Source organism: Schistocerca serialis, chromosome 2 (genome assembly GCF_023864345.2).
Source record: "Schistocerca serialis cubense isolate TAMUIC-IGC-003099 chromosome 2, iqSchSeri2.2, whole genome shotgun sequence".
NCBI classification, from domain to species: Eukaryota; Metazoa; Arthropoda; class Insecta; order Orthoptera; family Acrididae; genus Schistocerca; species Schistocerca serialis.
The window spans coordinates 972,281,011-972,306,020 of record NC_064639.1 but is presented as its reverse complement, the minus strand read 5'-3'; the positions used below and the strand labels follow the sequence as shown (position 1 = coordinate 972,306,020).

Below are 25,010 nucleotides of genomic sequence, written 5' to 3'. Positions count from 1 at the left end.
ATAATGAAAATAAAGGAAACAGTAGTAGGCCGAGGCAGGAAAACTAGTTCCCGTCTATGAGGACACTGGCGCTCACCAGGCGGTTACTTTTCCTATGCCAGTAGTTAAGAGAATTGGTAAGACAGATCAGAATACTCAAACTGAACATGTGGATGAAGAGTCGGTAGCACCTAAGGATACAACAGAAATATTAGATCACTCACAGTATTTGATAGATCCCGTGTTAGAGACGCTTTCTAAGTGGGAAGAGAAAGAGAAGGCGCAGCAGTGTAACGATAGGGACGAGCTACAAAATACTGAATTGACAGGTGAAGAAGCAGAAGAAATTCATGCTTATATTTACGATGAGGGTGATGTGCTCTTATCTAAAGTGCCTATGCAGGATGTTGATAATGTACTAATAGATTTAGGACAGGAGATAAGTGAGAATGTAGAGGGTAGGCTGTTGAGGGTCGATGAACCCAGTAGCTGTGACCAGTTGTCACTTGAGAAGGAAACCGACGATAATGTTGAAAGTGGTTTAGCTGTAACTAGTGTTATGCCCGGTCTGGAGACGCAGAATCGCTCAGACTACAGTAATTTGGGTCATGTTCAGCAAACTAAATGTAATGAAGTCGTGCGGTGTTTCGATTTAAAATTAATAGACCGACTGGAAAAGGCAGCGGAAAATGTAATTCAGGAAACCCCTACACACTGTGACCTAAATGTAATGAAGACAGATGTCGATCACTTTAGTTGAAGACAAATCCAAAAGGAACTACTAGATGAATTTGAGAAACCACCTGTACAACCTAGAATAGGCCACCCTATAATAATAGTGAATATGTTGGGTATCAATGTACGTTGTCTCTTAGACAGTGGAAGTGAGGTGAGTGCAATATCGCAGTCCTTCTTTGATGCATTACCTGGTAAAGACAAGCTTACAGTAATGAAGGTATCAGGACTAAGAATAATTGGTGCTACTGGCAAGGTTTCAAAAACGGTAAAGCAAGAAGCTTTACTGCCCTTTAACATTAATGGTAATTTAATTGATCATCCATGTTTAATTGTAAACAATCTCAGTATTGAGGTTTTAATTGGCATAGATTTCTTGTCAAAATATCAGAGTGTTGTTGACTTTGAAAGAAGCCAGTTAAAAATGGTCTTGCCAATAACCGGAGTAATTACAGTCCCTTTTAGTGATAAACATGTAGTAACTGATGATGGAACTTGGGAGCTGCCTATACGAGTTCTGAAAAATAGGAGGTATTGGGACGAAGGTGTTAATCTTAGTAATAGTAAGCTGAACACAGCAGAAGAAGGAGAAGCAATTATTTTAGACAAAATAAAAGCTAAATTGCAGGAAATCTATAAGATTTCAGACAATCAAAAGGAAGAACTGAGACAGGTTCTAAAAAGGCATCATAAAGTATTTTCAGATCGACGTGGCGTGGTCAAAGGTTATGATTGAATGCTGTAGGGAGGAGGTTGTTCTGTAACCTCTACACAGTGTGGCAGCTGTGCAGTCCCAGCTGTGTGAGATCTTCTTTCCCTTTCAGGTCTCACTCATTCTTCATCTTTCCTATCTACAAAAATTTCGACATCTTCTTACAACACATAAAATTTTCCGTTATAACTCTTCTTTACAGCATTAAGCTAATGAATGCTGTAGGGAGGAGGTTCTTCTGTAACCTCTACACAGTGTGGCAGCTGTGCAGTCCCAGCTGTGTGAGATCTTCTTTCCATTTCAGGTCTCACTCATTCTTCCTCTTTCCTGTCCTCAAAAATTTCGACCTTTTCTTTGCAAATACTAAAATTTTCCGTTAGAACTCTTCTTTACAGCATTAAACCAATGAATGCTGTAGGGAGGAGGTTGTTCTGTAACCTCTACACAGTGTGGCAGCTGTGCAGTCCCAGCTGTGTGAGATCTTCTTTCCTTTTCAGGTCTCACTCACTCTTCATCTTTTCTATCCACCTAAAATTTCTAACTCTTCTTTACAGCATTAAACCAATGAATGCTGTAGGGAGGAGGTTGTTCTGTAACCTCTACACAGTGTGGCAGCTGTGCAGTCCCAGCTGTGTGAGATCTTCTTTCCATTTCAGGTCTCACTCATTCTTCATCTTTCCTATCAACAAAAATTTCGACCTCTTCTTTCCAGACATGAAAATTTTCTGTCATGGCTATCAAGCCATGAGTTATGTAACCATTCTATCCACCGATTAGTGAAGAAAAATACCTAATGTGACAAACCTAATAGTGACAAACAATAGAGAAGTATGACGTAATTAAGATACAAATGTATTTGAGTAACAATTATGTATAGTACCCTGGTAATATAGTAACTACAAAGTGTTGTTTTATTGGAAATGGTTCACCAACAGTAATTTAAAAAGATATATGAATTTATGTACAAGCAGTATCTGAAGTGGTAGTGAAACCTAGTGTATGCATTAGAGCTAACTAAGAAATAGTAAGAAAGAGATTGCTTAATGTTAGAAAAAAAATATGCAGATAAGTTGTAAGATTAAACTCACCTGGTGTAGCAAGGAAAGACAGTGTAATAGAATTGAGCAGTGTTTGTGGTTGAGACGTGAAGGACACGTCCCTGAAGTATTTATAAGGTTGGAGCTGGCCATTATTTTAGTGTAGTGTGTGACAGGATACACCTACACGTATTGAGGTTATGAGTTGGAGGCGTGAATGCGACCATAGGTACTCTTATGTTAGATGAGACAGAGCAGCTCATGGTGTCCTATAGGTTTAAGGAATGTAGCATTACGTTCGTCCATAATTATTTGATGTAGTTTAGTGGTAGGTCCGAGAGAGACTACCTGAGGTTTCAGCGTCCGATCGAGTGGAAATGGATTGCCACGTGAGCAAACTAATCAGCTGCAATACACTATGAATATGAAATAAATGTGCTGTCCTATGCTTTAAATATTAATAGAGTGAGTGTTAAATAAGTACATACACTAGCAAAATAAATAAATAACATACTGACAGACGTGAAACATTATTTTAGCTCAGCATAAATACACTTCAAAGTAAGTAAGTACCTAATTGCAGATGTGGAACTGACAACAGCAGAGGACCAATAAGTGGATTTAGTAGTCAACTAAACGTAGTGTGTTTTGAACACTCACAACTGTACTATTACCAAAAGTTACTCACATGTTCAAAGAAGCTGAGAAAACAACCACTAATCATACTCATACTATCTCTAAGAATAAAGTAATCAAAGATGAGTCAGTTAAGTGCTTAAAATGCAAATGTATCAGGAATGTACCGAGCATTGGTTCAGTGTTCCAGACCAGAAATAATAAATTCAGATTAAATATGATTTATGATTGTATGCCTTAGGAGCATAGAGTTTCTCTGGTACGTGACTATCGGCGTTTTGAGCCATTTGTTTACCGATTTTATGACAGTTAAGTAACCGTAAGAGTAAAATTGAGAAAGGTTCTGTTAACTTTGTTCCAGCAACATACTGAAGGAGAAAATGTATATATCCCCATTTCATTGTGACCCACCCTTAGATATTAAGTGAACAGAGTCTGAGGCACTCTTTTTGTTTGTTCTACAGGACAAACCAGATAATGGCAGCCTGGTAGCTGCGTGAAAGCGTGGAGTGACTTGGACACAACTCACAGTGACCCCTCCCCTTTCCCCCATGTAATTTAGAGAGAACATGAAGGACGCACACCATAGCAACTTCCCCTCCTCTACCCTTGTGAATGGAAGTGTAGGACGCCAGCCAAAGCGGCTACAACCACGTGTGTAAAAATTATTTGTGAACTTTTCTTTCAGGTTTAGAAAATACTGCTAAGAGATAATCATCTGTTTATGTATCATGTTATTTTCTTCGAATTTGTGTATGTAAAAATGTATTTAATGTATTTAATGGATCTAAGATTTTCATAATTTTTCAATTTGTATGTGTTTGTTTGTCTAAGGCAATATGTATGCCAAAATATTTCATTGACTTTGCTTAAAATTTTGAGTAATGACATTGTTTGAAAGGCAGTGAACATGCCCACAATTTAAATAATTAATGTAGGTAATCAGTTTTCTTTATTGTTTCTACAGGTTTATATTTCAATTTTGATTTTTCATAGGGAGTTAAACTGTACTCTTGCTTCCCTTTTTGTAATTAAATTTTTTTTTCATTCATTAACATTCATAAACAAAAAAATTTAAGTAGAGGGTGATGTAGGGAAGCAGCCTACTCACGCTGTAGTAAATTCACATCAGTTTCCATTGTGTGCCAGCCAGTCTGCTGTAACTAGCTCTGACGTCATAAATGTTGCGCAATACTTTAAAAATCAAGCAAATGAACTAAAACTTTTCTAGCATGTCAGCAATAATACTAAATTAATGTGTGTTAAATATCAGTTCGATAACTTCAGCCATTTTCAAAATTTGGACGTTTTTCTAAAAAAAATCATTGGCGCAACAGAAAAGAGCTAGAGACTTCAAAATTTATATTTAGATTCATCTTTCATAATGATTTAATAAAAATAGTACTTTGGATTTCACAAATTAAGATTTTAGTGGAAATTCATGATTTTGTGGGTTTCGTCTCAAAACTGAAGGAAGCAAGATAGATTAAGTAGGCTAATAAATAAGGCTAGGATGTTTAGATTTAAATAGGTTGGAGGTCCGCTATGACTATGAAGATGTGTAAAGTTTCTTTTTAATACCTATAAAATTATAGCGATAGCGGATCTCAAAAGGGCCAGTTCAGAGCTCATCTACTGCGTACAGTGTAATTTAATTAATTCTCTCGCCCAGAATATTTAACTTAGCCACGTCAGAATTTTATTATCAATACTTACCTGCGTGCTGAATGCACGTTTAAATTAAGAACTTCTTCGGCCATCAGCAAAAGAAGCTATAAATTATTATGTAACTTGAAGTGGTGCGTTACTAGCCCAGCGGCTAGTCGAGAGAGCGAAAAAGATCAGGCGTTCCCTTCGCCGTCCGCACCGCGGGTTTATATATAAGGACGCTGCGCGAGGAAGGAAGGCCCCAGTTCTCTCCTAGCGCTGAATGACACGCCATCTGTGTCGGGAGCCGCATCGCATCAGTGTCACTGCTACAAACAGCCTCGGGTGCCGTATTAAGTTACTAGAGATACGCGGAACCATGAAAACATTTTATGTGAAGTGTTAATTCTGGAATGATTTTCATTATCTAGCTTCAGTTTGCGTATTGTCGTATTTTCACGTGCCGTCGCGGGACAGACATTCTACCAAATATTTAGCGTGGCGTTTGATGAAGTATTTTCATCAAATTATGGCGAGCATTCTTTGTGACATTTAATTCGGACTTTTATAGTTGCATCAGCGCATTGGACTCTGAACTGCTCTGTTAGTTAGGTTGTAGGGATACTTGTGTTTTTTATCAGTGAATTTCAGAATATACTCAACTATTTTGGAAAACCGTTTTTGATTAGAAATCCCGGACAATCTCCTAATTCCTCAGAGCTATAAGTTGCAGCTATAATTGTATCTCAAATGAAGTGGGCACTAGGATCTCTATTACTGGTTCCATGTTTTATGAAATCACTTTCTGGGTGCCACAAAGTAAATAGAGAGCCAGTGTTGAGAACGGCGAAAGACAGCATTAACAACATTCTAAAAGCCAGAAACTGATTCTACATGCAAGCGTTTATACAGCAATCAGATTTTAGTTTATTTTACCACAAACTCATCCGCCGCCCCACATATGGTGCACTGGCAGGGAATTGTTACAACATTCAAACAAGGATACAACAGCAAATTTAGATTAAATTTTCTACAAACTCACTCGCCGCCCCACATATGGTGCATCGGCCGGGAATTGTTACAACATTCAAACAAGGATACAACAGCAAATTTAGATTAAATTTTCTACAAACTCACTCGCCGCCCCACACTACCAAAGAATTGCAGTTTGCTTTTTCTTTACCTACTACTTATTATTACTGATCGTTCCACTTCATATCTGTGCAAGCAGCTACGCTCAAAGACTCTGTAAGACAAAAAATGAAAGAGTAATCGACACACCACGAAGGTTTATCCGAATGGGATGTTGCTCATTGGGGCTTAATTCGAAGAGGGACTGAGCACTGAAGAAGCTTTGAAGGCGTCGTCGACAGTGGTGGGATACGAACCTTACTGTCGCCCGCCATATGGCTCGACAGCCCCGAGTGATGGTCTGGGGTGCCTTTTCATTTCACAGTATAACCTCTTTGATTGTCATCCGCTCACCCTTGCAGCAGAGCGGTAGGTCGGCGATATTTTGCGCCTCGTTAGTATTGGGACAACCTATGTTCTACGCCAAAGTGCCGTTATCCAAGATGGCGGCGATGACATCATCCAAGATGGCGTCTGTGACGTCATCCAAGATGGCGGATTTTGGTGGAAAGTTTGAATTGTTCCGAAATAAATAAAGTACACTCCTTCCTCTTTCCAGTAGCCCAGTGCAGGCTGATTCCTTTTCCCATCAATCCCTAGGAAGAGGTGGCGGTCGGGTGATTTAGGTTAGTGGAGGTAGTCCAAGTGTTCTTTCTTTCACGCCTTTTCCTTAGGTTAGTAGACCTTTCTTTACCACCAAAATTCAAACTTGGCACCAGTTTCTAGGAAGAGGTGGCAGTAGGATGGCTTAGGTTAGTGGAGGTAGCCCATGTGACCTATCTTCCCGCGATTTTCTTAGGTTAGTAGAGACAACCGTGGTGTGATGCATTCTCCTGTTGGAATTTGAACTTCCCACCGTTCTCCTGGGGGAGGGGAGAGGAGGGTGGGTGTTAAGTTAGTGGAGGTAGCCCAATTGGCCTATCTTGAAGCCAAACTTCAAACTTACTGCCAAAATGCGCCACCTTGGATGACGTCATCGCCGCCATCTTGGATAATGGCACTTTGGCGTAGAACATAGGTTGTCCCAACACTCCCGCCTTGTCGCCCTTCATGGAAAACCGTCCTGGGATTACGTTTCCGTACCATAACGCCCGCCAGCACACCGTGAGAGTTTCTACTGCTTTTCGCCATGCTTGCTAAACCCTACCTTGACCACCAAGGTCTCCAGATATCACCCCAATTGAGAAGCGTTGGCAGGGCCCTCCAATCATGTCCTGATTTTGACGACCTAACCCTCCAGTTGGACTTTGGTACGATATGTCTAAGGAGGACGTGCGACAACTCTATTCATCAATGTCAAGCCGAATAACTGCTTGCATCAGGGTCAGAGATGGACCAACGCGTTTCTGACTTGCTCAACTTGTGTAGATCTTTCTCTTGAAAGAATCATCCAATTTTTATGAATTTGTGGTCATTTGTTTGTCTGTAAATGTGCATCGCATGTACCGAACCGTCCGATTCCGATAATTCATTCGTGGTGCGTCTTTTTTTCTGTCGTAGAGTGTGTTTAGACGTATTTACCGGACATCTGAATTCATGTTGCTCTCATGGTTAGCGATTCAGTCCCTTGTCCATAAGTGGTGCAAACGCCCTCGCCTCCTATCAGTAATCCTAATTTTCAACATCGTACTGTAGCACCACGTCTCAAACGTTTCGATGCTATCTTTTCCAGTTTTCCGACAGTACATGAATCACTACCATTTGATTCTGTGTCCAAAATCGCTTTCCCAGGAATTTCTTCCTCAGGTTAAGGCCGATGTTTCATAGTAGCAGACTTATCATGTGCAGGAATGCCCTTTTCGCCTGTGGCACTTCGCTTTTAGTGTCTTTCTTGTTTCGTGCGTCGTGTGTTAGTTCGCTTCCAAGGTAGCAGAATTCCTTAACTTTGTCTGCTTCGTGGTCACTAGTTTTGATGTTGAGTTCGTCGCTAATATCATTTCTGTCAGTTTACTTTCTGTCTCTTTACTTTCATCTTCTTTTTGCTTCCTCTCAGTTCATGTTCTACACTCATTAGAGTTCTCATTTCATTCAACAGGTCCTATAATTCTTCTGAACTAGGGAAAGACATGTTATCATTGAATCTTGTTATACAGGAGATACTTGAGAAAACTGCCCGAAGTTATATAAAAAATAGCAGTTATAGTGAATGTCGATTGCGGATGATTCGCTACAAAGAGATTCTGGTCGTGTGTAAAGTATGCTAGCGGCAAGACACGATAAATGCCTTCTATGCGTGATAGCAATAGAAATATTATTGACGATAGTGCTGCCAAAGCAGAGTTAGTAAACACAGCCTTCCGAAAGTAGTTTGCCAAAGATGACGAAGTATATATTCCAGAATTCGAAGCAAGAACAGCTGCCAACATGAGTAACTTACACATAGATATCCTGGGAGTAGTGAAGCAACTTAAACCACTTAATAGAAGCAAGTCTTCCGATCCACTTAGGTTCCTTTCAGAGTATGCTGAAGCAATAACCCCATACTTAAAAATAACTCCATACTTCACGATCGTATACAACCGCTCGCTCGACGAAAGATCCATAGGCAAACACTTGAAAGTTGCACATGTCACACCAATAGTCAAGAAAGGCAGTAAGAGAAATTCACTAAATTAGAGCCCATATCATTAATGGTAATGGGGCAGCAGAGTTTTGGAACATATACTGTGTTCGAACATTATCAATTACCTCGAAGTGAACGGTCTATTGGCAGACAGTCAACAGGGATTTAGAAAATATCCTTCTTGCGAAACACAACTAGCTCTTTACTCACACGAAGTGTTGAGTGCTGTTGACAAAGGATTTCAAACTGATTACGTATTTCTAGATTCCCAGAAGGCATTTTCCACTGTACCCGACAAGCGGCTTGTAATCAAACTGGTTGTTCGTGGAATATCGTATCAGTTATGCTAGTGGATTCGCGATACCCTGTGAGAGAGGTCAGAGTTCGTGGAAACTGACGGAAAGACATCGAGTAAAACAGAAGTGACTTTTGGCGATCCCCAAGGAAGTGTGATAGGCCCTCTGCTATTTCCTTATCTACAATATGTGAAAAAAGTATCTGGACACCCGGCTGAAAACGGCTTAAAAGTTCGTGACGCCTTCCAGCGGTGATGATGGAACTCAGTATGGTGTTGGCCCACCCTTAGCCTTGATGACAGCTTCCACTCTCGAAGGCATACGTTCAATCAGGTGCTGGAAGGTTTCTTGGGTAATGGCAGCGCATTATTCACGAAGTGCTGCACTGAGGGGAAGTATCGATGTCGGTCGGTGAGGCCTGGCACGAAGTCGGCGTTCCAAAACATCCCAAAGGTATTCTATAGGATTCAAGTCAGGACTCTGTGCAGGCCAGTCCATTACAGGGATGTTATTGTCGTGTAACCACTCCACCACAGGCATTATGAACAGGTGCTGGATCGTGTTGAAAGATGCAATCCCCATCCCCGAATCCCCGAATTGCTCTTCAACAGTGGGAAGCATGAAGGTGCTTAAAACATCAATGAAGGCCTGTGCTATGATAGAGCCACGCAAAACAAAAAGGGGTGCAAGCCCCCTCCATGAAAAACACGACCACACCATAACACCATCGTCTCCGAATTTTACTGTCGGGACTACATACGCTGGCAGATGACGTTCACCGAGCATTCGCCATACCCACAACCTGCCATCGGATCGCCACATTGTGTACCGTGATTCGTCACTCCACACAACATTTTTCCACTGTTCACTCGTCCCAATGTTTACGCTCCTTACACCAAACGAGGCGTCGTTTGGCATTTACGCCGTGATGTGTGGCTAATGAGCAGCCACTCGAGCACGAAATCCAAGTTTTCTCTCCTCCCGCCTAGCTGTCATGGTACTTGCAGAGGATCATGATGCAGTTTGGAATTCTTGTGTGATGGTCTGGATAGAGTTTGCTTATCACACATTACGACCCCTCTTCAACTGTCGGCGGTCTCTCTGAGTCAACAGACGAGGTCGGCCTGTACGCTTTTGTGCTGTACGTGTCCCTTCACGTTTACACTTCAGTATCACATCGGAAACAGGGGACTAAGGGATGTTTACGAGTGTGGAAATCTCGCGTAAAGACGTATGACACAAGTAACACCCAATCGCTTGACCACGTTCGAAGTCCGTGAGTTCCGCGGAGCGCCCCATTCTGCTCTCTCACGATGTCCAATGACTACTGAGGTCGCTGATATAGAGTACCTGGCAGTAGGTGGCAGCACAATGCACCTAATATGAAAAACGTATGTTTTTGGGGGTGTCCGGATACTTTTGATCACATAGTGTATATAAACGACTTAGGAGACGACCTGAGCTGCCGTCTTGGGTTGTTTGCAGATTATGCTGTCGTTTATCGTGTAGTAAAGTCATCAGAAGATCAAAACAAATTGCAAAACGATTGAGAAAAGATATCTGTATGGTGCAAAAATTGGCAATTGACCTTAAATACCGAAAAGTGTGAGGTCATCCACATGAGTGCTAAAAGGAATCCGTTAAACTTCGGTTACACGATAAATCAGTCAAATCTAAAGGCAAATTCATCTAAATACCTAGGAATTACACCGTTCTCTTTTAGAATACTGCTGCGCGGTGTGAGATCCTTACCAGATAGGAGTAGCGGAGTACATCGAGAAAGTTCATAGAAGGGCAGCACGTGTTGTATTATCGCGAAACAGGAGAGGGGGAGGGAGGGGAGGGGCTAATGTCACTGAGATCATACAGGATTTGGGGGAGACACGGTTAAAACAAAGGCGTTTTTCGTTGTGGCGAAATCTTCTCACGCAATCAATCACCAACGTTCTCGTCCGACTGCAAAAAAATGGTTCAAATGGCTCTGAGCACTATGGGACTCAACTGCTGAGGTCATTAGTCCCCTAGAACTTAGAACTAGTTAAACCTAACTAACCTAAGGACATCACAAACATCCATGCCCGAGGCAGGATTCGAACCTGCGACCGTTGCGGGCTTGCGGTTCCAGACTGCAGCGCCTTTAACCGCACGGCCACTTCGGCCGGCCCTCCGACTGCAAAAATATTTTGTTGATGCCCAGCTACATATGGAGAAACGATCACCATAATAAAATAAGGGAAATCAGAGCTCGCACGGAAAGATATAAGAGTTCGTTTTTTCTGCGTTCTGTTCGAGATTGGAATAATAGAGAATTATTGTGAAGGTGGTTCGATGAACCCTCTGCCAGGCACTTAAATGTGACTTGTAGTCAAGGGGACAAAGAAATGAAGTCAAATTACCGACCGATCCCACTTTTGCCAGATTTTTCAAAAATCTTTGAAAAGGTTATGTTCATGTGTCTACTAAGCACCTTAGTGAAAATAACATACTGTCAAAGTCACAGTTTGGGTTTCGGAAGGGTTCTGATATTGAGAAAGCTATTTACACTTACAGCGAAAATGTCCTTAATTCATTGGACAACAAATTAGTGGCAACTGGCATATTCTGTGATCTGTCGAAGGCGTTTGACTGTGTGAATCACAGCATTCTTTTAAGTAAATTAAAATATTATGGCGTCACTGGTAGTGCTGCAAAGTGGTTTCAGTCATATCTTACTAATAGAAAACAAAGGGTGTCATTACGTAACACTTCAGCAGTAGGCAATCAGACATCATCCGACTGGGAAGAAATTACATGTGGTGTTCCCTAAGGTTCTATACTAGCTCTACTACTGTTTCTTGTGTATATTAATGACCTGTTATCTGTTACATTACCAGATGCCAAGTTTGTCTTATTTTCAGATGATACAAACATTGCAATAAATAGTAAATCAAATATAAATTTAGAAAGGGCAGCTAATCAAATTTTTGCTGACATTAATAAGTGGTTCATAGCAATTCACTGTTATTAAACTTTGAAAAGACCCACTATATGCAGTTCAGAACTTTGAAGAGATTTCCTTCTGGTGTGTGTATAAAATATGATGACATGGAAATAGGAGAAGTTGAGAGTGTAAAATTCTTGGGATTACAACTTGATAATAAATTCAGTTGCGAACAACATACTAATGAACTGCTAAAGTTCCTAAACAAGTCTGTGTTTGTAATGCGAATGTTGTCAGAGATAGGAGATATAAACATAAAAAAAACTGTCATATTTTGTTTGTTTTCACTTCATTATGTCATATGGTATCATATTTTGGGATAACTCCACAAACAGAGAAAAAATTTTTAGAGTACAGAAGCGTATAATAAGAGTAATGAGTAGTGTAAATCCAAGAACATCATGTCGAAACCTATTCAAAAATTGGGCATATTAACCACAGCTTCTCAGTATATTAATTCCTTAATGAAGTTTCTTGTAAATAATACATCCCTTTTTCCAACTAACTGCTTAGTACACAGTATCATTACTAGGAAGAACAATAAGAACAATATACACAAAGATTTAAAATCACTTACTCTTACCCAGAAAGGATATTTTCAATAAGTTACCAACAACCATTAAAAGTTTAGTTTCAGACAAGACACAATTTAAACATAATTTAAAAGAATTTTTGGTGGCCAACTCCTGTTCCATCCATGAGTTTCTCAACAATTGCAGTAGACCATTTTAGCGAAAATTTATTATACTTTAATTTTTGACAGTACTTGGTTGTAACAGCCAAGTAACTACCTACTGTGTGAATGATGGATGTATGGAAAGCAGATGTAAGTCTCAAGTCTGTAAATAGTGGAAGTTTAATTTTAAATCTTGTACATAATCTGACTGTTCTTAACTAAGGATCACTGAAATGAATAATTTACTTTAATTTTTGACAATGGCTTGGTCGTAATAGCTAAGAAACTAGCAAATGTCTGAATGATGGATTTAATGAAAGCAGATGTAAGTATTAAACCTGTAAATATTAGAAGTTTAAATTTAATTCATGTACATAATTTTACTGTTTATTCAGTGAGGATCATAAAAATTAATGAAACTCAAGTTTTTCTAATTACATTTTTGTAATGTGTTTATCTGACGTGTTCCACACGCAGGAGGATTCCCTATTTTATGGGTCTATGGAATGAATAATTAATGTAATGTAATCTAAGTAGGTATAGATGTGGATGAAAGCGCGCTTGTGCCGCCAGGGACTGCCGCTGCTGGTTGGCGTGAAGAATGCGAGCGCGGCGGCGGCGGCTGGCAGCTTGGCGCCGGACGTGCTGGCCGGGGGCGGCGCCGCGACGCTGGAGGAGGCGGTGGGCGGCGCGGGCGGCGTCAAGGACCTCAAGACGGCCAGCGTCGACGACGACTCGGACGACGCCCGCAACCTCATCGACGTCATGGAGTTCGTCGCGCGCTCCCTCAACGCCAGGTGAGGTCTCTGCTCTGGGACGGGTCCGTTCTGGTACCACACCTGCATCACAGTAACGAACTGACTGACATCTGAGATGGCACCGGGTGGTTATAATTAACCCTAGTTGTTTACACTACTGAAATCGTCACACGAAGTGTACACCAGTGTAACTGTGATCTTCGGTTATTTGCCCGAGAGTCCGCAGCTCGTGGTCTTGCGGTAGCGTTCTCGCTTCCCGCGCACGAGGTCCCGGGTTCGATTTCCGGCGGGGTCGGGGATTCTCTCTGCCTCGCGATGACTGGGTATTGTGTGTCTTTCATCACCATTGACTCGCAAGTCGCCGAAGTGGCGTTAAAGGACTTGCAGTCCGGCGGCCGAACTTCCCCGCATGGGACCTCCCGGCCAACAATGCCATCGGCTCATTTCATTTCATTTGCCCGAGAAATTGCATTAAAATAGAATCTTTTGTAGTGAAATCGGACACTCGTGTACGAAACTAAGTTTATTTCACCTCTCCCTTTTACTTTTCCAGTCAATATTAGTATTAATGCATCCATATCCGAGACTAAGTAAAAACTGTCATGGAAGCTTTTCAACGAAGAAATGCGAAGTGATCCAGTTCTAAAGACTTTTTTTGTATGTATGTAAATACATGAAATTGTAACCAGCCACTTTTTTGAATAGTTATTTATTATTCAATGAAGCGATTTTCGAACCTCTTTCAGGTTCATCTTCAGATGGTTTTCTGGATGTTACATCACTATTTCACATCTTTATTAGCAATTTAATAGGGTGAAGATGTCATTCATTTAATGAAATGCACATGTTTCATGTCCGCCCCGATAGCTGAGTGCTCAACGTGACGGATTGCCGTCATACAGGCCCTGGTTCGATTCCCAGCTGGGTCGGGGATTTTATCCGGTCATGGATTCTGTCGTGTGTTGTCTTTATCATCATTTCATCCCCATCCGGCGCGCAGGTCGCCCAGTGTGGCGTCGAATGTAATAAGACCTGCACCAAGGCGGCCGGACCTGCCCCGTAAGCCGGCTGGGTGGCCGAGCGGTTCTAGGCGCTACAGTCTGGAACCGCGCGACCGCTACGGTCGCAGGTTCGAATCCTGCCTCGTGCATGCATGTGTGTGATGTCCTTAGGTTAGTTAGGTTTAAGTAGTTCTAAGTTCTAGGGAACTGATGATCTCAGATGTTAAGTCCCATAGTACTCAGAGCCATTTGAACCATTTGAACCTGCCCCGTAAGGGGCCTCCCGAGCAATGACGCCAAACGCCCATTTCCACACGTTTTATGAATATTTTAAAGTACTCCCAGTTATTTACAAAACTGTTCATTCGTTATTTCCATACTCTTTGGAATATAGACTACGATGTTATCAGCGACCTGCCAGGCTCCTCTGTCAGGGGCAACTGTGTTCCAACAGCGACCATTCTTACCGTGGACGACTGTACCTCCTTCACCGCTGTCTAAAGATTCACCAGACTGATCAGTTTCACCAATGTCCATAACTTCTGGAGGTATGTAAGCTTCAACATGAAGTCATGAAGAAGGTCTCTTACGTCAGTTTCACAACTGAATTCTTTTAACAACGCTTCCCATATAACATCTTACGTCACTGAAATGTCATTCCTAAGTGCCACTTTCACGTCAATGAACTTCACACTCAGCTACACAACAATTACACAGAGTGTACACCAGGGTCAGATTAACCCTTAAAAAATATTTCTGTCAAGTTAATCAAAAAACAATGTCTCAGAAATTCGAATGTCCATCCTCGATTAGGTCTGACAGCGGGCTGTGTATGTGCAGAGGTCATGAACAGTAACAGAGAGACTCTGGTGTACGCTTCTAGGGTTAAAGTGCAGCTACTCATGGAGTTCCAGTGTGGGCTGTAATTATCGTATGGGAGCGAAACTTGGTCGATATCCTAATGCGTTAATGTGGAACCGATTTACGCTGGAGAAAACATTAGTTCTAATTATGGTCACCAGGAGCAAATCTGGCGCTCTACGCGGTTTTTATGAGTGTGTGACATCCACGTGGTCATTTTAGAAGCCATACGTGAGTGAACAGTATTTTTATCGAGAAGAAAAACCGTGCGCCATTAGTGGAACTGTTTTATGTGAACGGCAGCAATTACAGTGCTGCATTGACTGCATGGACTGAAAGTACTGAGGAGAAGTCTGATCTCATTACACGGTTTAAAGAAGATGATAATGCCGGCCGCTGTGGCTGAGCGGTTCTAGGTGCTTCAGTCTTAACATCTGAGGTCATCAGTCCCCTAGACTTAGAACGACTTAAACCTAACTAACCAAAGGACATCACACACATTCATGCCCGAGCCAGGATTCGAACCTGCGACCGTAGCAGCGGCGCGGTTCCCATAGTGCTTAGAGCCATTTGAACCATCTGAATATGATAATGAAATTTGGAAACACTGATGAGCTTGGTGTGCATGTGGAAGAGGAAGGCGTCCTATCCTGGTGGAAGTTATACACTCCTGGAAATTGAAATAAGAACACCGTGAATTCATTGTCCCAGGAAGGGGAAACTTTATTGACACATGCCTGGGGTCAGATACATCACATGATCACACTGACAGAACCACAGGCACATAGACACAGGCAACAGAGCATGCACAATGTCGGCACTAGTACAGTGTATATCCACCTTTCGCAGCAATGCAGGCTGCTATTCTCCCATGGAGACGATCGTAGAGATGCTGGATGTAGTCCTGTGGAACGCCTTGCCATGCCATTTCCACCTGGCGCCTCAGTTGGACCAGCGTTCGTGCTGGACGTGCAGACCACGTGAGACGACGCTTCATCCAGTCCCAAACATGCTCAATGGGGGACAGATCTGGAGATCTTGCTGGCCAGGGTAGTTGACTTACACCTTCTAGAGCACGTTGGGTGGCACGGGATACATGCGGACGTGCATTGTCCTGTTGGAACAGCAAGTTCCTTTGCCGGTCTAGGAATGGTAGAACGATGGGTTCGATGACGGTTTGGATGTACCGTGCACTATTCAGTGTCCCCTCGACGATCACCAGTGGTGTACGGCCAGTGTAGGAGATCGCTCCCCACACCATGATGCCGGGTGTTGGCCCTGTGTGCCTCGGTCGTATGCAGTCCTGATTGTGGCGCTCACCTGCACGGCGCCAAACACGCATACGACCATCATTGGCACCAAGGCAGAAGCGACTCTCATCGCTGAAGACGACACGTCTCCATTCGTCCCTCCATTCACGCCTGTCGGGACACCACTGGAGGCGGGCTACACGATGTTGGGGCGTGAGCGGAAGATGGCCTAACGGTGTGCGGGACCGTAGCCCAGTTTCATGGAGACGGTTGTGAATGGTCCTCGCTGATACCCCAGGAGCAACAGTGTCCCTAATTTGCTGGGAAGTGGCGGTGCGGTCCCCTACGGCACTGCGTAGGATCCTACGGTCTTGGCGTGCATCCGTGCGTCGCTGCGGTCCGGTCCCAGGTCGACGGGCACGTGCACCTTCCGCCGACCACTGGCGACAACATCGATGTACTGTGGGGACCTCACGCCCCACGTGTTGAGCAATTCGGCGGTACTTCCACCCGGCCTCCCGCATGCCCACTATACGCCCTCGCTCAAAGTCCGTCAACTGCACATACGGTTCACGTCCACGCTGTCGCGGCATGCTACCAGTGTTAAAGACTGCGATGGAGCTCCGTATGCCACGGCAAACTGGCTGACACTGACGGCGGCGGTGCACAAATGCTGCGCAGCTAGCGCCATTCGACGGCCAACACCGCGGTTCCTGGTGTGTCCGCTGTGCCGTGCGTGTGATCATTGCTTGTACAGCCCTCTCGCAGTGTCCGGAGCAAGTATGGTGGGTCTGACACACCGGTGTCAATGTGTTCTTTTTTCCATTTCCAGGAGTGTAGATGAAGTTGCTGTTGCTGTAACTGACCATATGGCACTTGTCCCTGGTGGTGATATTGGTCGGGCAGTGTCACGAGTATTCGCCATCCCATGGTCAACAGTACAGAAAGTTTTTGAGGTCTATTTTACGATGGTACCCGTACAAGATCCAGACGGTGCAATAACAGGAACATCATAAACGGCAGCAACGTTCTGAATTTGCTCTTCGGTTTCTGGCACCGATCGAAGTTGATGATACGTGGCCCGGCAGTATTCTATGGAGTGGCGAGGCACATTTTACATGACAGGATGCAGTCAGTACACAGAGCTGCCTAATTTGGGGTAATATTAAACTGCGTATTGTGCACGAAGAGCCACTGCTCTCGCCGTATGTGACAGTGTGGTGTGAATTCACAAGCACCTTCTTTCTTGATCTGTCTTTCTTTTTGTTTTGAAGTGAATACACCCAGAGGGCCTGTCAGGTATGCCGTGATATCTGCACGTTACCGAGACCTTCTTGTACAGGGTGTGATTCCTGCGTTGGAAGAGCGCATCTGTTTGGAAACCACTGTTTTCACCAATGGCGTGGAACACCTTATGTCGATCACCTAGTGAAAGATATACTTAACAGCTGTTAACTTTCAGTTTAAATCGATGTTCATTCTCTTTCTCAGTGTAGCAACTTAGATCTTCTGATGTATTGATAAGGTAAACAGTATCATGTCAGTGTAGAAAATAAAATACTCATCTTATTAGACTCCACTTATGGCAGTAGTTCTCGGCAGGCTGATTGTCAAGGGTTGCGGTTGTAGACGCAGATGAGAAAACGAACACCTGACCATTTTCCGAATTTATTTAGAAACGCAGATAAAAACGTAGTCACAACAATGTTACTCCCGCCATTTCCTACAGCATCTTTTCCAAAGCCCTTTGAGAGCTTTCCAACCACAAAACAATTAACGAACGAAGAGCGAACAAGAGTTCAGTATAACATACACTTTCATAACTGACAATGAGATCTATATCATGATGGCCCAAGATTACAACTGACCTCCTTTGGCGCCAAGAACTAGTATTGGTAATACCTGTATTGTTCTTAACATTCTTGAATAATGCTATCAAATTACATATTTAACATAAAGTGTACTTGATTCTTAAAAAGACTGTAAATCATATTCCTGATGATAAAAAGTTTACATAAGACCAGAACAAGAATAAACGTCTTAAAAAAATTTGACTCAGAAATTTTGTTTACATTTTGCAGAATTGCAATTTTTATGCATATGAAAAATTTTTGTGTGAAGTTACGTACGTTTTTATAGTCAGATGATCAAATGTTAACTAGTGAATAATAAAACATTGCTGTATAAATTATGGAACAGATTTTGAAATTAATGCTTTCTTTGAACTTATACGTGATTAACTTGCTTTGTAAATCACATATTTTTGGCATGTTTTAGTTTCGAAAGGTACTGTGAATTTTTTTTCCTAGCAGCATAACACCAGTTGTATAACATCGTCAAGTTTTGAGCTGTATTACGATTTTAGGCGCTCCTTGTGTAGGTTATGCATATAGGTGTGTAATTAGGACCCATACTTATGTTTAATTATATAATTAATACCGATATTTACTTCAGTTTCCCAACCAAAATAAATAATGTACACAAATCTAATCTTCTTCTCCTGCATCTAAATGGTTTCCATGTATTGAGGGGCGCACTTGGGCTCTCCACCCAGAAGCACCGTGATTCAAGTCCAGGAAAGGGCACCGCCATTCCAATTTCCCGCCAGTTCCTGGGTAGGCATTGGCTGGTACATCAGCACACCCTTCGGATGAAGAAATTCCTTCCAATTTGAATTTCTCACAATTTTTTTTAGTTTCCCTCCAAATTTCGAAATTCCCGCCAATAGGGTAGGTGGGGGAGGTGTGACGAGGCGGAGGGCGTGGAGATCCATATGCTGGCTGGGGAAAACACGCGACGTCACCTGGGGGTGGGAGTGGATGGGTATGGCGGTTTCTGGTGGCGTGTAATTAATTGATTGATTTACTTAATTTGCATACCAATTTGATGTCGGAAGTGCACCAGCATCCCCAGCGTCCTACTACTAACGTGGTGCATGGAGACTCGCCCCTCTTAGGAAATGCAGTGATCTGTGGCAGATCTGACGACAAAGTACAACAATGGTGCAGGCACTTGTGTTTCAGAGCACACCGTTGAAGAGAGGGGGAGGGGGGGGGGGGGAGCTCTGCATCAGACGACCTCTACGCGTTCTCATGTCGATCCAGCGACACATCATTTATGACTGAAGTGTTCATAGGATGCGGACCGTCCAACCAAAGGCTGCTCGAAACACGAACCGCGCCATGGACGTAGTCTGGTTGGTGCAGCATTATGCTTTGGGAGACTTGACCTTCCATATGGACATGTGGCTGTAATCAAAGACACTGTGATAGCTGCGAACTACGTGGATATTGCTGGAATCCTACTGCATACGTTCATGCTTGTTGTTTTCACTGGCGGCTATGGCATCTTTCAGCAGGATAGGTGTCTGCATCAGAAGATTAAATATTTATACAGGAACAAAAGAGTGAACTGAAACTGATGTCTTGGCGACCGAATTCGTTTGATCTGATTTCGACGGAACTCATCTGGAACGTTACTGGTCTCAAGCTCCGCGACCACAAATTGTCATCCATAACTTACGAGGATTACGTGACCTATGTATGAACATCTGGTGCCTCACACCTCCAAAAATCTACCACGAGCTTGTCGAATCCATGCCTCACAGAATCGCTGCTGTATTGTGTTCCAAAGATGGACCAACGTGGTATAGCGAGGTGGTCATAACGTTTCGGCTTAGCGATGTGTGTGTGTATGTGTGGATTGGTATTGGAAAGACTCTTCGAAGAGGACTTCAACGACATTACATATGTGGAACTCGATCAAATCGTAAGAAGGTAACAGTGGCATAAATCGCTGTCTTTCCATCAGTAGGAGAGGTCTCGCGAATGTCATTTGGGTCATTTTTCATTTTTCTCGTTATGTACTCACAAATGACGATTATTTCTATGTTCTGAACCTAGTCTTTTTTAATTGTTCCTTGCACATCCACTATACTTCCAGTTTATTCTTTGCGCCCGCAGTACACCTGATTTCTTGTGTATTCTCTGTATATATTCTTAAGAAGTAAGTTTTTATTCTTCAATGAGATCGCTCTGACATTTGTGGTTCTTAAACATTATTCTTTTCCAGATAATGTTTTTAAGTATGTGATGCAAACCACAGTTAATTTCCTTTTACAGAGGTTCTCGGTTACCCTATCCTCACTCATTTTGTTGCGATATCCCAAAGAGGTCAGCCTTTTTGACAGCAGAAAATATTTCAGTTTACCTTGTTGAATTCTTGCACTACTCCTTTTCCATCCATCTTTTTGTCTGCTTTGCATTCGTTATGATTCTTTGGTACTCGCTCCAAAAAATTTATTCGTGTTGCTGCTTCTGCCAGAGTTTTTCGACTTATCGCAAAGACTCGCAGTTTACCTTCATTCTAATGACATTCCTGTCTACAGTGGTAGGTCTAGTTGTAATTTTCAAGCTGTTAATGTCACATACGTTTTGTTTATTTCACTTTTTTGTAATTTCCATAGTTTTTCGTTTTATTAATTTGTTGCCCGTTTTGTTTTATTCTTTATGTGAAATGTCAATCCATCGAGTATAGTATAATATTATACAAATCTATTTGCTGTGGGCTCACGGTCTCGTAGATTTTTTTGAGTGACTTCACATTCACCATTGACTGTGAATTTATTACAATATCCACTGTTGCAGCTTCGATCTATTGGTCATTTTAGAGTGGTTACAGGTGCTAAAACATAGCCGTAGTCTGAGCACCCTTAACCACCTGAAAATGACCAAAAGGTCGAAATTGCAATAGCGAATATTGCAATAAATTTACAGTCAATGGCGAATAAGAACTCGTTTAAAAACAGTATAATGTTGTATCCTTATCGTTTTCGGAGATGCTCTCGCATCTCTGTAGCATGGTTTGACGATTCTGTTTATCATAATGACAATAAATGTGACATTAATTACAAAAGGGACACATCATTCGATTCACTTGTAGTTACTATATTACAGGTTTTAGGGCAGAGAATCTATTAACAAGTTTGCTGTTTTATGTTGGATACATCGATTTATTTTTTTCCTGTGGAATTTTTTGTTTTCAGCTCCTGGTCTAGCTCAGACCGTTTTTCAGCATCAGTGTATGACAACACAGAGCTAGCAATACTCGCCTACCTAGCTATTTGATTTTTTAGAAAATTACATTTAGCTGCTTTATAACTCTCTGATATGCTTTCTTCATACGTTTTGTAACTAAGGTGTGTGTTATTTGCTATTCTTCATTTTAGTTAAGATTTGTTCGGGTTTTGCAATTTATGTTGTGACCCATTTCTTATAATGCCTTATATTTGTGATTCTGCACAATTTTGGACATAAACTATCTACACAGTAATTCAGTATAGAACAGGAAATTTCCTATTTCTGATCTTCATTTCTATCTCTGTATATATGCTCATTGTCGTCTGGTGACTTTTTTATCCAGCAACACGCCCGTTACATCAAACCATGAAAATAGCTCCAAAAGTTTTAATGTTTTTAATGTTCAGGAAATGACCATTACGATGAAAGTTTATGTATGTAAAAGACAGCCTCTCGTGCAAGGAGACAGTGTCAGCAGTTTCATCTCATTTCCTGGTGCTGCGTGGGGCCTTCTCTCATTTTTGAGATGCAGAGATGCTCCATCTCGCATCTCGTCGACGTCTCTGGCGCTCATTCTGAATAAACTGTCGGCAAGTGGCAGTTAATGAGGCATGATCAACATAATGCCTTTCTCACTTGTTTGAAGTTTTCTGCCCACGCCCCGTTCCTAATCCATTACGTATGGAAACATTTCTATACGTCTTTCTTGCATTCACAGCTCCTGATGGACAAAATTTTAACTAATTTTTTCCAGCTTAAACTGGTTACTCAAAAAAATGGTTCAAATGGCTCTGAGCACTATGGGACTCAACATCTTAGGTCATAAGTCCCCTAGAACTTAGAACTACTTAAACCTAACTAACCTAAGGACATCACACACACCCATGCCCGAGGCAGGATTCGAACCTGCGACCGTAGCAGTCCCGCGGTTCCGGACTGCAGCGCCAGAACCGCTAGACCACCGCGGCCGGCCCTGGTTACTCATTAACGCATTAAAATATTTACGAAGTTTCACTGCCATACAGTGATTGTAGCCCAGACTCGATCTCCGTGAATAGCTGCACTTTAATTTATAACCACCCATTGATTCATAGGTCAACTAGCATAACACCAAACAATTAGAGCACATGTTTGGTCACACCTCTTGAACTGTGAACAGTTGTTATACCGCTCTGTTACCTCAGCTGTTGGTTACCAGCCAGCTGCGGATGATACTTGCGGATGATACATCATGGTTATGGTTTATTCCTGTGTTCTTTGTTTCGCAGTGTGGTACGTTTCTTCTGTCTGCCTCCATAGCTCAGTGGCCAGCTCGGCTGACTACCATGAAAAGGGCCCAATTCGTTTCCCGGTGATGACAGGGATTTTTTCCTTGTTGGGAGGATTGGAATGCGGTACATTCCACCTTGTGTTGCTAGCTGAGTCTGAATGAGACGTAGCAGCACCAGGTCTGGTAAGCCGACAATGGCTGGGATTGCAGTGTGGTGGCCCCTACCCGAACCTCCGAATACTGCGTGAAGATGACGCCATTTGCTGGGAATGACATGGCAGTGTGATTGATCGGTCCTGATTGGTTGGTCTGTGACCAACACTACGGTGCTATGTATCTTTTATGGAAGGTGTGAAGCTAACTGCGAAACTGCTGAGTATTTCCCCTTTCTTATATACCTTGCTTGCCTGGTGGAATAGATCTGTCATGGCTGGCTCTGCCATGGATCAGAGTAATTGCGCGAGAATTTCGTCTACTCCAAGGGCCTTGTTTCTACTACTAAGGTCTTTCAGTGGTCAGTCAAATTCTTCTCAGAGTATCATTCCTTTTAGCTCAGCTTCACCTACTTCCTCTTCTGTTTCAATAATATTGTTTCAAGTTTGTTTCCCTTATATTGATCCTCCATGTGTTATTGAAAAGGTCTGTATAGCAGCTGTTCAAAAACTGAAAGTTTAAATCGATGTTCATGCACTTCCTCAGTATAGCAGCTTACATCTTCTGTGTTTATTTATATGGTAAACAGAACCATATCAATGTAGAAAATAAAAAACTCATCTTATTGAACTCTGTTTGTGGCTATAGTTGTCTTTAGGGTGATTCTCAAGGTCCTGTGGTGGTATTAGCTGTAGATGAGAAAATGAACACTTAATCATTTTCCTAAGTTATTTAGAAACGCAGATAAAAACACAGTCACAAGAATGTTACTCCCGCCACTTTCTGTAAGACCTTTTGCAAAGCCCTTCGACAGCTTTCCAATCACAAAACAGTTGCCAAACAAAGAGCATATAGCAACTCAGTATAACATACACTTTCACAACTGACAATGAGATCTATATCACGACAGTCCAAAATTACCACTGACCTTTTTTGGAGCCAAATACCAGTACTGATAATAACTGCATTTTTATGGAACGTTCTTGAGTAATGCTGCCAAATTAATTTACATATTTAATATCTGGTAATTACAAACAGTGAAAAGAAACGAATAAAATACAGGAAGTCTGTAAATCATATTTCTGATGATAAAAAGTTTACATAACACCAGAATAACAATAAAAGTCTTCAAAATATTTGGATCAGAAATTTTGTTTACATTTTACAAAATCGCAATTTTTATGCATATCACAAAATTATATGTGAAGTTACGCACATTTTTACAATCAGATGATCAAATGTTGACTAGTGAATAATAAAATATGGCTGTATGCGTTATGGAACAGGTTTTGAAATTCGTAAGTACACGTGCTTTCTTTGAACTTAAACATTATTAACTTGAAAGTAAATTACATGTTTTTGGCATGTGTTAGTTTCGAGTGGTATAGTGAATTTTTTCCCCTGCAGGATAACACCAATTGTATGATATCGTCACTTTTTGAGCTGTATTAGGACTTTAGGCACTTCTTGTGTAGTGCTATGCATATAGATGTGTAATTAGGACGGAAATTTATTTTTAATTACGTATTTAACACCGATCTTTACTTCAGTTTCCCTACTAAAGTAAATAAAGTACACTAACATAACCTTCCCCTCCTGCATCTGGACAGTTTCAATATGTTAGGGGACGCACTTCAGCTTTCCGCCCAGAAGGACCAGGACTATGTGGACATTGCTGCGAATCTACTACATACATTCATGCTTGACGTTTTCCCTGGCGGCTATGGTATCTTCCAGCGGAATAGCTATCTGCTTCACAAGATCCAAATATTTATACAGAAGCAGAAGAGTGAAGTCAAGCTGATGTCTTGGTCACCGAATTCATTGGATCTGAATCCGATGGAACACCTCTGGGACGTTGCTAGTCGCAAGGTCCGCATCCACAAATCATCAGCCACAACTTACGAGAATTGATGACCTGTGCTTAGACACTGAGAATGGCTGCTGTCTTATGTTCCAAAGGTAGACCAACGTGGTATTAAGCACTTGGTAATAACGTTTCGGCTCATCGATGTATGTGTGTGTACTTTTTCTATGGTGTTGATAAGACTGTTCCAAGAGACCTTCAACAACATTACAACCGTGGAACCTGATCAAATCGTAAAAAGCTAACAGCAGCGTAAATCCCTGTCTCGCCATCAGGAGGGGAGGTCTCGCAAATGTCATACTGGGTCCTTCATTTTTTTAGTTATGTACTCACAAACGGCGATTATTTCTATGTCCTAGACCTAGTCTTTTGTAGTTGTT

General features: G+C 42.0%; 1 protein-coding gene across 1 annotated transcript in view; it reads left to right on the top strand.

Annotated features, from left to right (window-relative positions):
* The window catches only part of LOC126456561 (glutamate receptor ionotropic, delta-1-like), a 126,729-nt gene that overhangs the window by 43,539 nt on the left and 58,180 nt on the right, over positions 1 to 25,010 (top strand). Inside the window, exons 5-6 of the mRNA XM_050092307.1 lie at positions 12,966 to 13,013; positions 13,068 to 13,189. Coding sequence (XP_049948264.1) covers positions 12,966 to 13,013; positions 13,068 to 13,189 — 170 coding nt within the window. The remainder of the gene's footprint in view (positions 1 to 12,965; positions 13,014 to 13,067; positions 13,190 to 25,010) is intronic.